This window comes from Diplotaxodon limnothrissa, linkage group LG13 (assembly GCF_057381915.1).
Source record: "Diplotaxodon limnothrissa isolate DT_005_m linkage group LG13, D_limnothrissa_male_GT1.1, whole genome shotgun sequence".
Lineage (NCBI taxonomy): Eukaryota > Metazoa > Chordata > Actinopteri > Cichliformes > Cichlidae > Diplotaxodon > Diplotaxodon limnothrissa.
Genome location: NC_140608.1, coordinates 27,572,128 through 27,589,913, shown reverse-complemented (window position 1 = coordinate 27,589,913; position 17,786 = coordinate 27,572,128). Strand labels below are relative to the sequence as shown.

Sequence of the window (17,786 nt, the reverse complement as noted above, 5' to 3'; positions counted from 1 at the left end):
TTGCCCAGGAAACCAGCGCAGGAATCACAGGGTCCAAGATGTGTTTGTTGTATTAATATTAGTGGTGATGCAACGTGCTGCGCCATTATGAAATCCAGATTAGTAGTGTGTGATGCAAACATGGCCAGCTGGCTGGCCGGCTCCAGTCCACTAACAGTGCTGATGTTCCTGTATCCAGCTGCCTGTCATCATGGAGAGTTAGTCCTTTCCTTTGCGTTTAAGATTGTGGTAGGTCGCTGTGTTGGCTCGAGGGGAGATTAAAGGAGTTCTTCTTCTAGAAGAGACACCTGTCTAAACTGAAGGGGTAAAAAAAAAATGTCCATGTTTGGTTTTATATTGTTATTCCTGCTCTTTTGCATTTTCCCCTCCGACTAGTTGTTGCAGTTGCAGTTGCTGTTTGCACTGGATGATTCCAAATCATTCAAACGCTGATTCTTAACAATAACAATACATTACGTTCTATAAATCTGTGCAATATTACTTTCCGAGTTTCACGAGTATAGGAAGACGATCGCTGTAAATATAAAATGAGCTTCTGAGAACTGTTGATAGGGCAATCAGCAAAACCACCAAGCCACTCAAAGCTGAAAGTTCCATTACAGCTCGGTGTCTCACTAGAGATTAAGACGGATAAATGTTCATCGCACATAAAGACCATTACTCAGATATATCTTGTGCCTCTTCCCCTCATTTCACCTCCCTCACTTGCTGAAAATCCCTTCTCTCTCTCTCTCTCTCTCTCTCTCTCTCTCTCTCTCTCTCTCTCTCTTTTTTTTTTTTTTTTTTAAATTTAAATCTGCTCTCAGCCACCATCACTAGTTCTTCAGAGAATGATGACCGCAGCGGCTCCAGCCTGGAGTGGAGTAAAGATGGCAGCCTAAGAGGCAGCGGTCGCCATGGCCTGGCACAGAGCGTGCGGGCGGACACCTGCTCTCCTGTGGCCGAAGAAGACTCCAGCAGTGCCACAGCAACACCTGCAGACACCCCATCCAGGACAGACCAGCAGCACCCTAACATATCTGCGGGTGCTCCAGGGCCACCACACCCTCCAAGTCACTCACCTGAGGGACCCATTGCGTACCCGCCACAGACATCAGCTTCCCTCATGATGCCGAGGCCAAACTCTGTAGCAGGTAAGACTCCTTGGTTTTTGAGGTCTTGACATCTGGAGCTCAAGAAGTATACAGGAAATGCTCTGTATACTTTTCATCTGTGACTGCATTGTGTTGCCTGTCAAGATCGTAACCGTGAGATACGACCTGTGCCAGAGGCTGACATGTGGCGTGCCAGAGGCTGACATGTGGCATGTCAGTTTAATCCAAGCGAGTGATAGACACCGAAGAGTGAGAGCATCTGTAGTAGGTTTAGAAGAAATAAGAAGTCAATAGTTCAAAGAACGGACTGTGCTTTTCAGAACAGGAGTATCAAGGCAGAAGTTTGGGATTAGACAGCTGCTGTGTGGTGTGGCTCGCCACTGCCTCGCCATGTCAAACCTAAGCACACGCTCCGGTCTGGCTGATCTGTTCTGCATTCCTGCCCTGGAGCCTCCCTGTTGTGGTTCAGCTTACCATATCCACACAGCTGTCACAGTTGTTGATATTTCCCCCTTCACCCCCTTTTCCCTTATGTCTTTTCACCCATACTATTCCCAGGTCTCCTCATACCTTATTGCTTTTGACCTCGGCCTATTTTTGGTGAATCAAACAGCAGTACGTTTAGCATTTTCCTATATATAATTTTGCCTAAATGCAGTTTGTAGCTAAGCTGACAGTATGAGTCATGTACAGCTTTTATCATCCACTCACTCACCCACCTCCCTTCTTTACTCCTTATCCCATTCAGGGTTGGAGGCGTTGCCTGCAGTTTATCCTAGTGGGGTACGCCCTGGACAGGTTTGACTAGAGATGCGCAGGACCCCCCCCCAAAAATTACCTTTCAAATGCAAAATATTATTTTTTATTACAAAAGACATGATCAAACTTTCCCTCAAGCTGCAGTAAGTTGCAAGATCTTCTCACACTTAGTTGAAAATAAAGTGCTCTGCTATTGCAAAGAGGCACAAAGAATTATACCCAGCTTTCCCTGACATACTTCACACTAGCAACATATTAGCATGTAGCTATAAGTTTGATTGCGACTATTTGCCTGCACCGCCATGTACATGTTCCGCATGGACATAGACTCGGTGCATCTGTATTTTGACACGTAAGTGAATCTTGAACTAATCAGGAGTATATTTTATGGCTCAAATGTTAATGCAAGCTTATGCTAATGATTTTACTCCATAATTAGCAGGGCTGCCCATGCTTGTTGATAGAATGAATGTACACTTGAATAAACGTTGACGGACCAGAGTGGTATGTTAACTGTAAGGCTGTAGAAACAAAAGAGTGAGACTACATTAGAGTCCAACTCAAAGGAGCAAACAGAAAGAGAAGAAAAGACAAACAGTTTAGAGCACAGATGAAATGTTTGTTACATTGAATTTTGAAAGCAGACAATTCTGCCAGTGAGGGAAAATCACAGCAGGGGCAACCTGGGCTGAGCTGTGAAAAGAAGCATAAAAACATGAGTGACTCAGGTCAAACACCTGGCCTAGACAGAGACGACTCAAAGTTTAAAAGACCTCATGAGACTTTTTCCTCTAGAATCTTCCTTGAATATGTTGTTTTGCTTTACCTCTTTAGTCTGTATGTAGCAGCTGCCAATGTTTTGAAGTTCAGATACTTGACTCCTGCCTCCCTTGGGTTTATTCTTGATGAAATATAGTAACAGTTCCCGTGTGTCTACTTCTAGACTGTTTTCTCTCTTTGATAAAATCTAGTCCCAGTTCCTATTCAACATACCAGAGAAATGCAACTGTGTAATGTCCACTCTAGGCCCTTACAATTAGAAGCAGGTAAGCAATTTAACTTGTGAAGGCAGTAATGGAGTAAGATGGGATGAGGACAAGCTATAGAAGAAGTAAGGAGTAGTACATGGTAGGCTCACGGTACTGATATTTCCTTGCATACCATAGCTCATAGCTTGCGCATGTATTTTACACAGTGGCCACTGCTTTGATATTTTCTGCAGCCCACAGTTGGATGTGTTGTTCCCTGATGATTCTATTGTTCCAAGAGTCCGTACCATTTTTACATCTCATCATTATTGTGTGTGACATAAACCTGGACGGTCCAGGCGCACAGTGGCTCATAAAGCTTAACAGACCAGAAAATGTTTGGCTGTTTATGTGTGTTGGTTTGCGTGTGAGCACCGGTGTGCTTGTGTCTGTCTGTCCTCCCAGAGTTTATGGGCTGATGTCATAGTTATGCAGTGTTGCCCTCTGAGACCGGCAGAACACGCACCTTAGATTGGTTCAGGCCATAAATGAAGTTGTCTCATCGCGTCCTTGATGCTCTCTCCCAGGGTTTCGTCACACAGTGTAAAATCTTTCTTGGGGTCACAGCATAGCAGAGACGGCACTTCTGTTCAAGGAAATTGTATTCGGTAAAAACCCCCAAAAAGTAACGAGTCTAAAGAAGCAATGAGAGAAAAGAAGCTACCACGGCGAAACATAATATGTATTCATCATTAGTGCATTCATTCTGTGCCAGAACCTTGGTGACTATTGTTTGTCCTGTGTTTGTGAAACAGCATCTGAGATAATGAGCTGTCTGGTTAATCTATAAATTTCTCTTTATTTTATTGATAGATATTAAATAGGAGCACAGAGATTAAAGGCAGAAGCAAACAAATAATCATGAGTTCATTTAGGGCATAATTGCTTCATGCTACAGTATTGCTATTAGTTTTTAATTTTATCTTATGATTATCAACAACTAAGCTGTAGTGCCTCTGCACCTCACTGTACAATACCTTGTGCAATACTTTTTGTAAATAGTCAACAGTGCAATAGACTCAATACTTGAAATGTGCAATTCACTTGTATTTTTATTTTTTATTCCTATTTATTCTATTTATCCCCTTTGTATATTTTATTTATATTTGTCTCTGTATTTATATGTGTGTGTGTGTGTATATATATATATATATATATATAACAGTTCTGTAACTGTAACTTCGGTCGTTGCTGTGCTTTTTTTGGAAGTGGAATTTCCCAGAGGAACCCACCCGAGGGATTAATAAAGTTCTATCTTATCTTATCTCTCTTATCTTATCTCCACCAAAAAGACAAGGTGCTGGAAACATTCCTCAGAGTGATTGAAATTATGGCATGATATAGTTGCTGCTCATCCATGATGTGAATCTCCTGTTTCACTACATCCCAAAGGTGCTCTATTGGATTGAGATCTGGTGACTGTGGAGGTAGAGTGAGTACTGTAAACTCGTTTTTATAGACAGAAGATGAGTACACTTTGGACACAAGGGATCGACATGGTTAGCAACAATACCCAGGTGGCCTGTGGCATTTAAAACCATGTTCAGTTGGTACTAACAGGCTAAAAAGTGCAGAGAAACACCACCAAGAATGGATCAATGCTTTCGTGTTGTTTAAGCTAAATTCTCACCTTAAGCATTCAAGTGTCACAGCAGAAATCAAGACTCACCAGACAGTTGTTTGTAAAATGGCTTGTTGTTGGACAAAGGTCACACTTTCTTAGTGTCAGAGTGTATTTTGGCCATCTGTCTGATGCCGATCAACAGATGCATTGCTGGGCCTCTTGAAGTCTCCGTAATTATGTAGAAGGAATGTCTGCATATTGCTGAGAACTGTCGTTTGCACTGCCTTGATGTTGCATGTAGCGTGGGTGTCCCTAGGTTTTGGTGGGAGCGCCACTTTTTGGTGCCAACATGTCCTGTGACAAATTGCACAAATGTTACAAGAACAACATGAATTCATTTAGATTTGTCTTTAGCAGAGCTTTATATTAGGGATTGTATATTACTGTCCACCTCCTAAAGGAAACTGCTGCTGAGGCAGATTTAAAAGGTTGTTAAAATTGTTACTGATTTTCATCTGGCATCGAAATATTGCATTTAAAGATCTAATACGTGAAATAATCTACGTGTAATCATGTTTACAACAGCTGTTCATTAAATCTAACAAACGTGGCAGGTGCATTGGGTGTAAGATGCACTAAGAGCCTGAAATAAATGGGAACAGCTTTTTCCCGGGCTTCCAGGTGCTTTGTGAACTTCTCTATATCAGTTTCTGTGAAAGTGAAGCCAGTCTGCCCTGTTTCCCCCAAATAGTTCCATCAAACCAAAAAGCAGTGCTGTGGTAAATTAAACTTGATGTCAAATTTCAGCATCAGGATTAGTAATAAGCACTTGTAAATTAACTCTATGCTCTGGTGTTTTCTTTGTTTTATTATTTGCAATCCACTATTTACATCTATCTGTCGCCTCTATTGTAAGATCTTCTGTATAAACTAGAGTTGTTGATGGAATTTCACCTCCTCTCTGAGGTGATATACTCAGTTTATAAGAATCCTAATTTTGAGTAATTGGAGTTGAGCTTTTTTCTTTTTTCCTCTATAAAGGCTTACAGAGTCAAAGGGCCATATTAGTGTTGGCCACTGGAATTCCATGGTTTTGAAATCTTAGCCTGAGCTGCTTGTGGTTGGGTTTCTCAGACAGGGAGATTTGAGTGAGGGTCACCGTGGCGGAGGAATGGTGCTACAATGCTTGTGTGGTGTTTAGCTATTCAGCAGAGCTTTGTAGTTTGAGACAAAGTCAGGTATGGCGCACTCATTGCTCGCTTGTACTCCAAAGTCATACATTCCTCTGGCAAAGCTCGTGCGCCGGGCTCTCTTCACGAATGATAACGGAGCCAAGACTGTGGACTGCTGACAGGCAAATTCGAGGATATGTTGTTTGTCTACTAAAACACTGATGAGGTAACATCTGAATGCTTTTGTGTTTTATTAGAACGACTAAAATCATCTTAACCTTTTCCACATAAATACAACCTATGATTTAAAGATGTTTGCAAAGGTCACACAGTAATTACAAACTCATAAAGTGGCGTAGCCCTTAAATTTAATAATCTCACACTGATTTATCTCATTTGCTCTCATTTGCTGTCTTTCCCGGTAGTTTCTGAGACCATGTGGTCTATTGTATTGTTTTAGGCTGTGTGATCATGTTTAAAGACATGCCAACAGTGTGTGCGATGTCTCCAGGTAGACACGGGAGTCACTTCTGCTTCTGGCTTCATGTATATATTGATCTGTTTAGTGCAGAGTTTAAAATGAAAACAAAAAGAGGAAAGAAAGCCCATTCATTTTCTCGAGCATGAAAAGGTCACAGAGACATCTTCTAACGTGCCCTTTTTTCAGAGAATTGTTTGGTCCAGCTGTCACAGCAGGAGAAAAATAAAATCTGTTACAGATCAATCCGTTTGAAAGCCCCTTTTAAAATTGTGCTCGGCACTCCATTGACAGATTAGGGCTTATCAAATGCCCAATCTTAAAAGGAACAGAGCGTTAGCTAACCACAGAGGCATTTATATATATGAAATAGCTTATGGAGCAGTTACAGTGGTGGTTTGTTTTTTTTAAAGTAAATGTTGTTGATCTTAGCATAAGGCTATGCAATTATTACAATAATAATTATCCCTTAATATTTACCACATCACATTTTGGGTTATTTAGACCAAAATACTCAATTCTGCTCTACAAGGGCCTGATATCCACTTATGAGGACATTATACTGCTACTGTTCTCTCAAAATTTTAAACTAATATCCTCATATGTGGCTCTTATTTTTCAAAAAAAACAAAAATAAGGTTAAAAAGAAAATCTGGTAATTCTTTGTTTTTACATTCATCGGGCCCCAATGTGACCAAATATCAAAGAGAAATTAAAAATGCATGCCGTGGAAGAGTTCGGGTCTTAGGAGTAATAGGCAGACAAATGGACCAAACATCAGTGCGTGCTGATATCAGCCTCTTTGCAAATAAAACAACGTTTATCGATATGAGGGATCAGATTTTCTCATTTGTGTCTGAATGTTCAAACGTTCGTCATGAAAAGCTATTAAGGCGTGTTTATACCAGCAAAATCAAACCAAATAAAAGGAAAATGGGTATTTGCATTGGCTATAAGCCGAGAACAGCCAAGAACTGATTTATTCATACAAAATCACAAAATGGGTAAAGTGTAACTGGCTACTATAAAAACAGGAAGATATGTGAAGGGAGTATTTGACTCCCTTCTCCTCTTTAGTAGATTCACCTTGTAAGGAGGCGAGAGGGAGTCAAGTTGGGGAGGGAGGGTGGGGGTGGTTAGAGCAAAGGAGCTCAGTCCTCTTCTCTGTTCTGTCATGGGAAACACAGAACAGGGGGTTTTCAAAGGGCAGATCTGCCCGAGGAAAAAAGAATCCCATTTTCATCAGAATACAGTCTTGACACATTTGTGCAGCTTCAAAGTGACTGCAAGTGCAGACTTCAAGGTATCATATGTATGTTTTATCAATGAGTAGAGGTGAGGAAGAATAGGAGGGAACTCGGGAGTAAAAAGAGGAGAAGAAATGAAGGGGAGGATTTGAGGGATGAGGAGGAATCGTGTGGGAAATCTTGGCCTTGGGAAAAAATGTTGATAACGACTCAACAAAAGAGAAATGTAGTTATGGTGCTGGGTGCGCTGTCTGCCACGGACGTGAATCAAGGAGTCTATGCAGCTATGCAGCTCCTTTAGCAAGTCAAATTCGGTATTACGTGTCTGTTGAATAAAGCTCTACTGTGCTATTTCTTTTATTCCATGCAAAACAAAGAAGGAAGGGGGGAAAATAGACTGACATCTTGCGGCCCTCCTATGTCAGCATGAGGATTTAGTGGCGATTTGTTGCATAAAGCTGATTTTTCTCTTTATTCTCTTTTGAGTCTTGTCCATACCTCCCACAAAATCCACGTGATACTCTTTGTTGCACTCATTTATGAGTCTGCTGCTTTTTCGCCTTCATTTTTTTCCACATTCCCCTCTTTTAACCCCATCTCTGTGCAGTCTGGATTGTTGATTAATACTGCAGCCGTTGGATAACAAACTTTAATCAACCACTGCGAAGTGAATCTCTTGGTTTTCCGTTTATATTTCCTCTAATATTCTCAATTTCCCCCTCTGCTGCTTGCATACCGAGTTATTTATGTGTGTGTGTGTACGTGCAGCATGTGGACAGAGATGATGTACGCATACGTGTTAAAATTGTAGAGAGGGTGATGCTCTGTTGGAAGGCAGCGCGTTCATTTAGCAAGTGCCTAATGCTGTGGGTGCTGTGACTGACTGAACACTAGAGAGGAAGCAGCCAAGCACTCGGCTCGGCTCCCAGAGTGCCGGCATGGGAGCACCGGGGTGGAGGAATCGCTTTTGTGCCCTCGTCCACTGGGAACACTCTCCAGAGATTTAGCTGTGAGTTTACACCCTGCCTACTTGACTGTATGCCTGCCCAAGTATCTCGTCACTGGGGAGATAGAGAGGGCTTTGAGAATTCCCACCATCCTTCCTTGCTTTGGTCTTAGATGTAAGTAGTTGTAGCTGATGAAAAGTGGCATTTGCTTTACAGCAAAAGGTCTTCCAGGTCATGCGCGTTTGCTTTTATTGTTTTCTTTTCTCTTTGTTTGCAATTCCTTAAGCTTTATCCAGTGTAGATGTTTGTGTATGCACAATGCACTGCAGTAAAAGTAACATCAGGCCCTTCTCCTGTTCCAGTCAAAGTTGCGTTGATGGCAGCTTCCTCAGTTCCCTTTGCCAGCAGACCGGTTTTAATTAGCGGGACATTCCGGAGAGTAAGTTAGCGACCGAGTGAGGGAGTGAAGTGAGCGTTAGTGACAGTCTTTCCCAGCTGATATTGATAAAGAAGAAGAAGAGAGGCTTTGATTCTGCTCTTCACTAAGCCCAGGAGAGCGTGGATCGCAACGGCGATAGCATAGTTGAAAAACGAGCAGCAGTTGGAGGAGAGGCCTCGCCGCACTAATGCACATTTTTATTATGTTAACAGACCGTGTCTTAGACTTCAAATTAAAAGCTGAGTTGTAATCACTGGCTCATCAAGTGGTTTTAATCTGTAGACTAGTAGTTTCAGGAGATATCCTGTGTTTGGGGATGGAAATCATTGCCTGCTTTGAGACTTGTTCTCTCTCTGCTTCAAAATGAAGCTAAATCCTAATGAAATCTCAGTAGATTTGAACTCCATAACAACTCAAGTTGTGATCTGGTTTTAATTAATTTTATTATTTCATTTCACGTCAAATGACTTACAGATATTGTAGTTTGTAGTACACAAAAGTCCTGAGATTACACCTGTGCGTCCTGTAGATTGACAGTGATGAGTGCCAAACCCGCGGTGAAGCATTTCTATAACTCGTTGTAGTTTTATGAAAGGTAAAGGTAATCTGCCCTCTCCGTACAGCCTAGCAGGCGTGCTTGTGGGGATGGACCTCTCATTGCTATATCGTGTCCAGCTGTCAGCTCAAATCAAAGAGAATCGGTGCATATTGCTCTTGACTTTAGAATACTGCTATTCTTCCTGCCACAGTATATGCTGGTAGCTGCTCACACTGCCCCTGCAAATGTCAGAGCGCACTGGCTTTGTTCTTTCCTCACTCATCCACCCTCAGACATGGCATAAGTGCCACAAGGTTTTACTCTAGTGTGTGTTTCTGTCTTTCTCTTTATAGTTGTGATGACAAATGTACTCGGGAGGTACTAGACTGTCAGCTTCACTCTTTGTGTGTGTGTGTGTATGTCTTCTCTCTTGTCTACAGCCACCAGTTCCACAAAGCTTGAAGACCTGAGCTTTCTTGATGAACAGCGCAATACCCCCCTCCGGACATCCATTCGCCTACCCTGGCATAATACAGGAGGAAGGCCCCCTCAGGACGCTAAAGGTGACTGGGCTATTCATACTACTGCTGTAGGCACTCAGGGGAGATATTTGTAAAATAAACATGTAAAATATCGCAGTACATAGGATAATGTTATGTGGTATGACTCTGAAAAACCCTGAAGTTAATAGGCAGCCAACGGTAGTTCTGAAGTTTCCAAAGTACCACGTCTGAGTGCAGAGCCAACAACAAAACTGTGCAAATACTTGAACACTGCAATGTAAACAATGCAGCACTTATGGGTATTAACATTATCCTCAAAAGCCTTTTTTTGGCTTTTAAATCATGCCTTTTTTCCCAGCTAACTTTTATCTTGGTTATGTGTTTTGAATCCTCTGAGAGATCCTGCAGATTAAATATTTCATGGGAACATGAATTACTGAATAAGTCATCACTGGATATATACTCAGACTATTTAGTCTTCCTTTTGAAAATGTCCTCTTTCATTTTCACTCAGTCTCAAACATGAAGCTGATACATAAGCATATGGTCAGTGGTTCTGAGCAGGTTTTTTCTACATGAATTCGTACATACGCAACAATCTTAAACAATTGGATTCTTTTCTATAAATTTTATGGGAGATTCAGTTCAACTCAATTCAGTATTATTTATGCAGCGCCAAATCACAACAACAGTCGCATCAAGGCACTTTGTACTGTAAGGTAGACCCTACAATAACGCATACAGATGAAAACCCAACAATCATATGACCCTCTATGAGCAAGCACTTTGGAAATAGTGGGAAGGAAAAACTCCCTTTTATCAGGAACAAACCTCTGGCAGAACCAGGCTCAGGGAGGGGCGGCCATCTGTAGCAACCGGTTGGAGAGAGAGAAGGAAGACAGGATAACATACATGCTGTTGAAGAGAGCCAGAGATTAATAACAAGTATGATTCAGTGCAGAGAGGTCTATTAACACATCTTGAGGGAGAAAGGTGACTGAAGAAGAAATATTCAATGCATCATGGGAATCCCCCAGCAGCCTACACCTATTGCAGCATACTTAAGGGAGGATTCAGGGTCAGCTGATCCAGCCCTATCTATATGATTTATGGTATTTGTTTTTCAGATTTGGGTGTGATGGCACCACCTTTACCTAAATTTTGCAACAGTAGGTCAACATTTCAGTGCAGTTCATTGCAGTTGTATTCATATATTGCAAAAATCCCAACATGTGCCATCTTAGGAAACTCAACCTAGTACGCTGAGGACCTTACAGTTCTGATTTGAGCAACATTTAGTGACTTCCTTTTTGACTGGGCGAACCCTCCGACAGAACTAGACTCGGGATGAGCAGCACTCGTTTGATTGCCATGAGAGGAGAGTGAAAAGAAAGGGGGGAAAAAAGATGAGAAGGAGAAAAGCTTCAACTGTGGGAGAGAGAATACACAAACTGACATGCATGAACAATGAAATGGAGAAGAGGTGAGGATGTCGGTGCACCATGTGAGGCCTCCTGAAAGCAAAGGCCTGTCGCAGCATAATAAGTAAGGGGTGATTCAGACGTTAGCTGAGTGAGCTTTAACTATAAATCTATGAAAGGTTTTGAGGCTAATCTTAAAATTAGAGATTGGGTTTGGCTCCCAACCCTAAACAGCCAGCTGGTTCCACAGGAGCGAAGCAGCTTTAGCCTCTGCTTGTCATTCCGGCTTAGGATACTGAAAAAGCAAGTCATGGTCATTAGGGGCTTTATATTCAAGAAGATGGATTTGAAATCTAAGGGGATCCAATAAAGAGAGGTTAATAAAAGATAACTCTTTTTCTAGTTCCCGTCGATACTCCTTTTGCTCAAGTTAGAGTTTTTCAAACACTGTACTTATTTTGCTGGTATAGTAGAAGGTGGTGATCATTTCAAGTGTCTCAGAACCAGCTCGTTCGCTTTTTGGTTTCATTGTAGGGCACTAGAAACATAAACAGACCTACACCTGCCAATATAAACACTCTCAACTGCCCCTCCAATTACAATAGGCTTTTGTGAACACAGGCAAACTCGCAAGGTGAAAACACTAGCAGCTAACAGCAGTGATAGTTGTAATGTTGAAAGGTGCATTAGCACTAAAGGTAGCAGTCATTTAGTGATGTTAGTTAACAAGTGTTATGAGATCTAATTAGTGCTGAAGTAGACCAGATAAGAGTCCTCTTTCAGGTCTTCACTCTGATTCCACTTAATTGAAAATGTATCCTCTACAGTGTTCAGGGTTTTTCATGTATGTGGCTCCTTCTGGGAAGAAGAATGCGGGAGATGCTCAAAGCATGTTTGTAGGTTAACTGCAACGGAAAACGATTTATTACAGTAAAGTTTCCAGCATTTAAAAGAAGTAATCATTTGTTAACTTCCCGGAGACATGGGGGAAAAAAATAGAAGTAGTGTAAACAATTTTAATCTGTTTCATTTCTTTTCCCGTTTCCTTCAGCGCGTTTTGCTCCCTACAAACCCGTGGACATCATGCTCAAACCTTTGCTGTTCGAGGTTCCCAGCATCACCACAGATTCTGTGTTTGTGGGCCGAGATTGGCTCTTTCAGCATCTGGAAGATGTCCTGAAGGCCGGCGAGTCCACAGAGAACCACGGTGCTGTGGTGGTGGGCAGCGTGGGGTATGGGAAGACGGCCATCATCTCCCGACTTGTGGCGCTGAGCTGCCATGGAGGACGCATGCGTCAGATCGCCTCCAACAGTCCCAGCGCCTCCCCGAAAAGTAATTAGTTTTAGTATTTGCCTTTGGATGTGAGCACTACATTAACTGCTCGTGTTTAGCTAATGTTATTATAATTTCATTTCAACATTAGCTTGCAAAGTGTGGGAGGGAAGTAATTATATATTCATTGGCAATATAAAATCAAGTTGACTAATATTACATTTACCTTACAAAAGAATGCCCTCACACACAACTAATGTTATTAATGCTAGCATATACATATATAGAGAGATGTTAGTTTATATTAATGTAATAACTTTATATATTGGTGACCATGTGCATGTCTTCCAGCTGGCCCAGGACAAAGCACAGAACTTCCTCTCAGCCAGCCTCCACAGCCCACTCCACCATCCAGTGCTGCCAACACACTGAGGACCAGCAGTTGCCCAGGAACTCCCGAGATGCAGCGGCACAGGGAGGAGGCTGTCAAACGCCTGGCTGCAAAGGTGCGCCTTTCAACATCTAAGAGAGCTCACAGTAACAAAGAAGCAGGAATCAAAGAAGCTGAAAAAAGATTGCACTAGTTATGGTGGTGTTTACTCAGGGAAAAAATGTTTGGTGTGTGCACTGGATCAAAAAAAGTAATTTTAACAATTTTCAACAGTGAGTAGATTATTTTTTGTTTTTGATGGATGGATTTGTTGTTTCTTCCTTTCTTTTTAAAAAAAAAAAAAAAAAAAAAAAGGAAAAAGAAAAAGAAGGAAAATCGACCAAAAAGCATCTCAGGTTTTACCAAGTACTTCTACAACAGCTTCAGTCTGACTTCTGAAAACTCCTCTTTAATAGTGACCACAGATAATTGTGATATATTCTGTTGAATGATGCATAAAATTATACATAACAATAAGGGTAGGTTGCAGTTTACTAGTCAGTGATTAGAACCTCCTCAGGGAGCAACAACCCACAGCGAGCCCTGTCAGCCATGACCTGAGAGCACAGAATGTAAACACACACCAACGTCAAACAGAGCCAGCTTCATCAATATTAGACGTCATTTAGGAATTTACAAACATCAACACACGTTTCAAATAGCAACACCATTTATCTAGGCGGCTATCAGTTATACCGACATGTATGGCACTACTACTGCTTAATTACTGGTTGGTATCCGTTCCTGTGTCAACTTCAAATAGGTGCTTAAATATATTGTAAGGCCGCCTGTTCACGTGTTGAACTGGGATGTTTGAACATGATAAGGATCCTCAAAATTCCATGAAGCGGAGCAACACTGACTACTGAGGACAGTGCTTACTTTTTTGACAGATGAATATTCCATCTGTTGATTTTTCTGGCGTTACAAGGATCGCAAAATAAAGTCTAAATACTGCCTCTCTGGGAAGTTTACGTGTCAGCGCTGTTGAGCAGAAGATTAAGTGTTTTCTTGTATAAGCTTGTCAACATTTTTCACAAGATATAAAGTACTGCACGGTAACAGCTTTACATGTGTTCTGTTACTCCCCCACACCGTCAGTAACATTGTTAACCACTTGTCTGTGACCGAAACCCCCCCCCCCAAACATGCATACCAGACACTGAGCATATTTCTGCACATCTTTCTCTTTCAGACTTGTGAAGTGGACAGACAAGTCCTCGATGTTTCACTTTAAAATGTTCCTCTCTCGATGCACGCCGACTAAGCAGTGTGCGGTTTTTGCCTATGACTCTTTTATTTTAGTTTTGGAATTGTTCGCTCTGTTTCCACTGAAATTTCTCTGTCGATTTTTCACTCCCGCATCTTTACTCGCACCACCTCTTCTTGTGTTGCTGAGGGTTCAGTCACATAGCAGGTGCACGTTCACTACATTTTGGAAATACTGCTTGCTAAAAGCACCATTTGATGACTTTGGCACTGCTATTGCCTTGTAGCAGGTCTAATAAAGATGATTGGGGGCCACCGGGATTCAGAGAAGATTTGTGATCCACTGTTGTAGTCAGTTGAGTTTGAATAGTGCTGTGATGGTAGGTTGTAAGGTAATTTAATAGGTGGCAGCTTTGTGAAGGACTTTCTCAGTGGATGTGACGTCTCCTACTGATTCTGCTGCGTTTAATGGTACTGATTACAACCTGTTGTCCTTCTAACACCTTTAGAATTTAATACTCTTATCCTGTCAGGGAGGCCTCCTAATTAGTGACCCTGTCAAAGGGGACAGTTCATGCACCAGACAGCTAGGGTAATGCAGTGAGCTTCATGTAAATGTCTGTGAAACTCAAGCAGTATCTCTTGAGCCAATTATGGTGAAAAGTGTTTCCAATAGGCGCCTTCACAGGGGCTCTGTTCCTGTGATGTGTGATGCAACGCTGAGCAGCTTCTGTCAGATTCTGCCAGTGCTTTTTTAATCATTGATTTAAAAGTGGTCTCATAACAGGAGCACTGAGGCTACTACCCTTTCTGCTTTATTCTTATTATCGAGACGTGCCTTTAGGTAACATTTCTGAAAATGCATTTATTGTTTTGCCAGCAGATGAGCTACCGAGGTTTGACTGCAGAGCCTTGCATCATCGTGTGTCGAGATTCGTATTGCTCATTGATGAGGCGGTAGTCTGCGTGACTTGTATGCTAAATTAAATCATCACTGCAGTAGGGGGCTTATTAAGAGTTGTGTTCATGCACACAGCAGGTTACTTGACTTTGTACAATAATAGGCATTCAATATATCAGTTTCCCTCTTTGTTATGTCACATTTGTGATGAAGCTCAAAAAACGCGTGACGCAAAAATGACAGAAAGGAGTGTTCGGACTTCTCTCAGACGTTTGCTGCTTTTAGGGTAAAGCATAACATCAGAGAAAAATTCTGGTGGTCGTGATTTTTGACAGTTTCTGGAGAAGATGTGAATCAGTGGTTGTGTTATTGTTTCAGTTGGTCCATCTTCTGACTGGATGTCACATGTTTTCCTTACTAAAGATGGGTTATATACATCCAGGGAGTTCAGCTATAATTTTTAAAATCTTACCTCCCTCTTTTCTAATTTGCGCTAGCTTTAATTGTGCCTTTATTGGCATGTGAGTTATATGTTATTATTTGAAAAAGAAAGAACCATAAATATGCATTTAGATCTGTGCTGTGGGGAGAAGTTTGGGTCCAAAACATTTATTGATGCTAAATGTTAAAAAAAAAAGTCTCATATCTTGAGGCTTTAGTCATTTTTCTAGAAGCTGGTCATCGGTTTTCTGTGGAGAACTAAACAGCAACAGCTGAGGTTGAGCCGTCAGAGGAACCGATCACCTGCTCCTCCTCCTGTGGGCCTGGAAGTGTGTCAGCTCCTCCAGGTTGGACTGTAATTAGTACAGTCATCTTCCTTCTTCTCCACCTCTGTCCCTACATTTTCCTTTTAAATCAGACCTCCTTTGAATGCTGCGGAAACCTGCTCAGGTACAGAAGATTCTACCTTTAGATATCCACCTGGGATCTACTCACTTCTTTTTATAGCTTTTCATCCGTTGCCCAATCTCTTCATCATCCCTTCTGTGTGAAATAATGAAAGGATAAAATCATGTCTTTGACATTGTAGAGATAATATGTAGTTTTATGGAGGCTTGTTGGTATCAAAAGCCTCACTTACTTACTTTGTCATGGTAGTTTTTCAGTCACCAGAGATGTTGGTGTTTGTAAACGCTTTAAAGTTATCAAATGTACCCATCAGTCAGTGAATCATATTTTTAATTCTTCCTGATTCTCAAAAAGCAATGGCTTCACTCGCGTTTGTTCTCGTTCCTTTTGTCTTCCAGGTGGTGGCTTATCATTATTGCCAGGCAGATAACACGTACACTTGCTTGGTCCCAGAATTTGTGCACAGCATCGCAGCCCTTCTGTGCAGAGCTCATCAACTGAGTGCGTACCGGGAGCTGTTGCTGAAAGAGCCCCACCTCCAGAGCATGCTCAGTCTGCGCTCCTGTGTCCAATACCCCATGGCTGCTTTCCGGAGAGGAGTCCTGGAACCGTTGGCCAACCTTCGGAAAGGTAAAACACTGTAGTTGTATATTGCACTATTTCATTTTCATCGTGTATGAGACCACTAATCTCATTTCATAGTATTTTAATATTTAGTTTATTTGTAAATGTCTTTGCAGAGCGAAGGATTCCAGAGGAAGATTACATAATCTTAATAGACGGGCTGAATGAAGCGGAGTTCCACAAACCAGACTATGGAGACACCATTGCATCCTTCATCACAAAAATCATTGCCAAGTTCCCCTCCTGGCTAAAACTGGTTGTCACTGTTCGAATCAACTTGGTGGTAAGAAAGAACTTATAAAGCATGGCTCTGAGTTCACTCAGATGACAAAATATTCACTGTTATAATCACCTCGAGTCAGAATTACAGATGTCACATTATACTGGTGATGAGTTTTAGTTTTAAAAAGTTTATCACTCTTTCTTCCCTCTCGGTAACTACTCTGCTTATCCGCAAACTTTACGGCTGATTAAAGTAACTACTGCTAATGGCATTCACTCTTCTGTTGCTGCAGCTGCTTCTCTCACACACTCAGAGACTCGCTTCCCACAATGAACTCACACAGGTGCAGTTTGGCTGTTACACTGTTGAGTGAAGTACTGGATACAGGCAAGCTGTTAAGGGCTTGATTCTTAACTTAATTACCAGTTTCGTGTCTGCTCTTATCCTCTACTATCTGCTTTCCAAGCGCTCTGAGCTGAAGCTTATCAAAAAGTTTGAACACTCAAGACTTCTGTTGTTATATTTTTTTATACAAATTGAATGAAATTTGCACAGGCTGGTTTAACTAAGCATCTTTAACTAAGTGCTTTTACAGTCTTACCTTTTAATATATTTTAATGTTATTAGTGCTAGTTTTCACTTACTTAATATACTGTATTTTTCGGACCATAAGGCGCACCGGATTATAAGGCGCATTAAGCGAAACAAAACAGTCAGATAAGTCAACTCATTTTTCTTGCTTCCTCCAATCCACATTGATTCATAAATGCTGAATTCTCTTGCAGCTGCTCTATTCCCATGTTGTTGCAGCATATTAATGACTAACCTTTGTATTGTGGATGGATTACCTCAGTTGTTCTCCTGATTGAAGTTTGGTCCGTTTACAGCATCCCGCCATGCGATTGCATTTGTCCCTAACCCTCGGGAACCCTCACATTAACTTTTATGAGTGAAAAAAAGTTAGCCTTCATCCTCTAGCTTCACTGTGTTTATGTTATGCTAACATAGCTGTGTCGCTAGCATATCATTTTATACCAGCTAGCCAAGCTTCAGTAACCCTATAAATGTCACTGCTGTTTAGTTTTCT

General features: G+C 41.5%; 1 protein-coding gene across 1 annotated transcript; it reads left to right on the top strand.

Annotated features, from left to right (window-relative positions):
- The first annotated feature begins 190 nt into the window (after nucleotides 1-190).
- On the top strand, nucleotides 191-16,870 carry LOC146620405 (protein TANC1-like). The gene is made up of 7 exons (XM_085369824.1): nucleotides 191-197; nucleotides 807-1,133; nucleotides 9,707-9,829; nucleotides 12,242-12,523; nucleotides 12,815-12,969; nucleotides 16,251-16,482; nucleotides 16,593-16,870. The coding sequence occupies exons 1-7, from the start codon at nucleotides 191-193 to the stop codon at nucleotides 16,775-16,777; spliced, it is 1,311 nt and encodes a 436-aa protein (XP_085225950.1). The 3' UTR covers nucleotides 16,778-16,870.
- Nucleotides 16,871-17,786: the final 916 nt, after the last annotated feature.

Bases quoted from the DNA above. Each gene is read 5' to 3' on its own strand.
- LOC146620405 (XM_085369824.1), top strand. The intron at 9,830-12,241 runs GTGACTGGGCTA...CGTTTCCTTCAG, and splicing joins GCCCCCTCAGGACGCTAAAG to CGCGTTTTGCTCCCTACAAA. The intron at 12,524-12,814 runs GTAATTAGTTTT...CATGTCTTCCAG, and splicing joins TCCCAGCGCCTCCCCGAAAA to CTGGCCCAGGACAAAGCACA.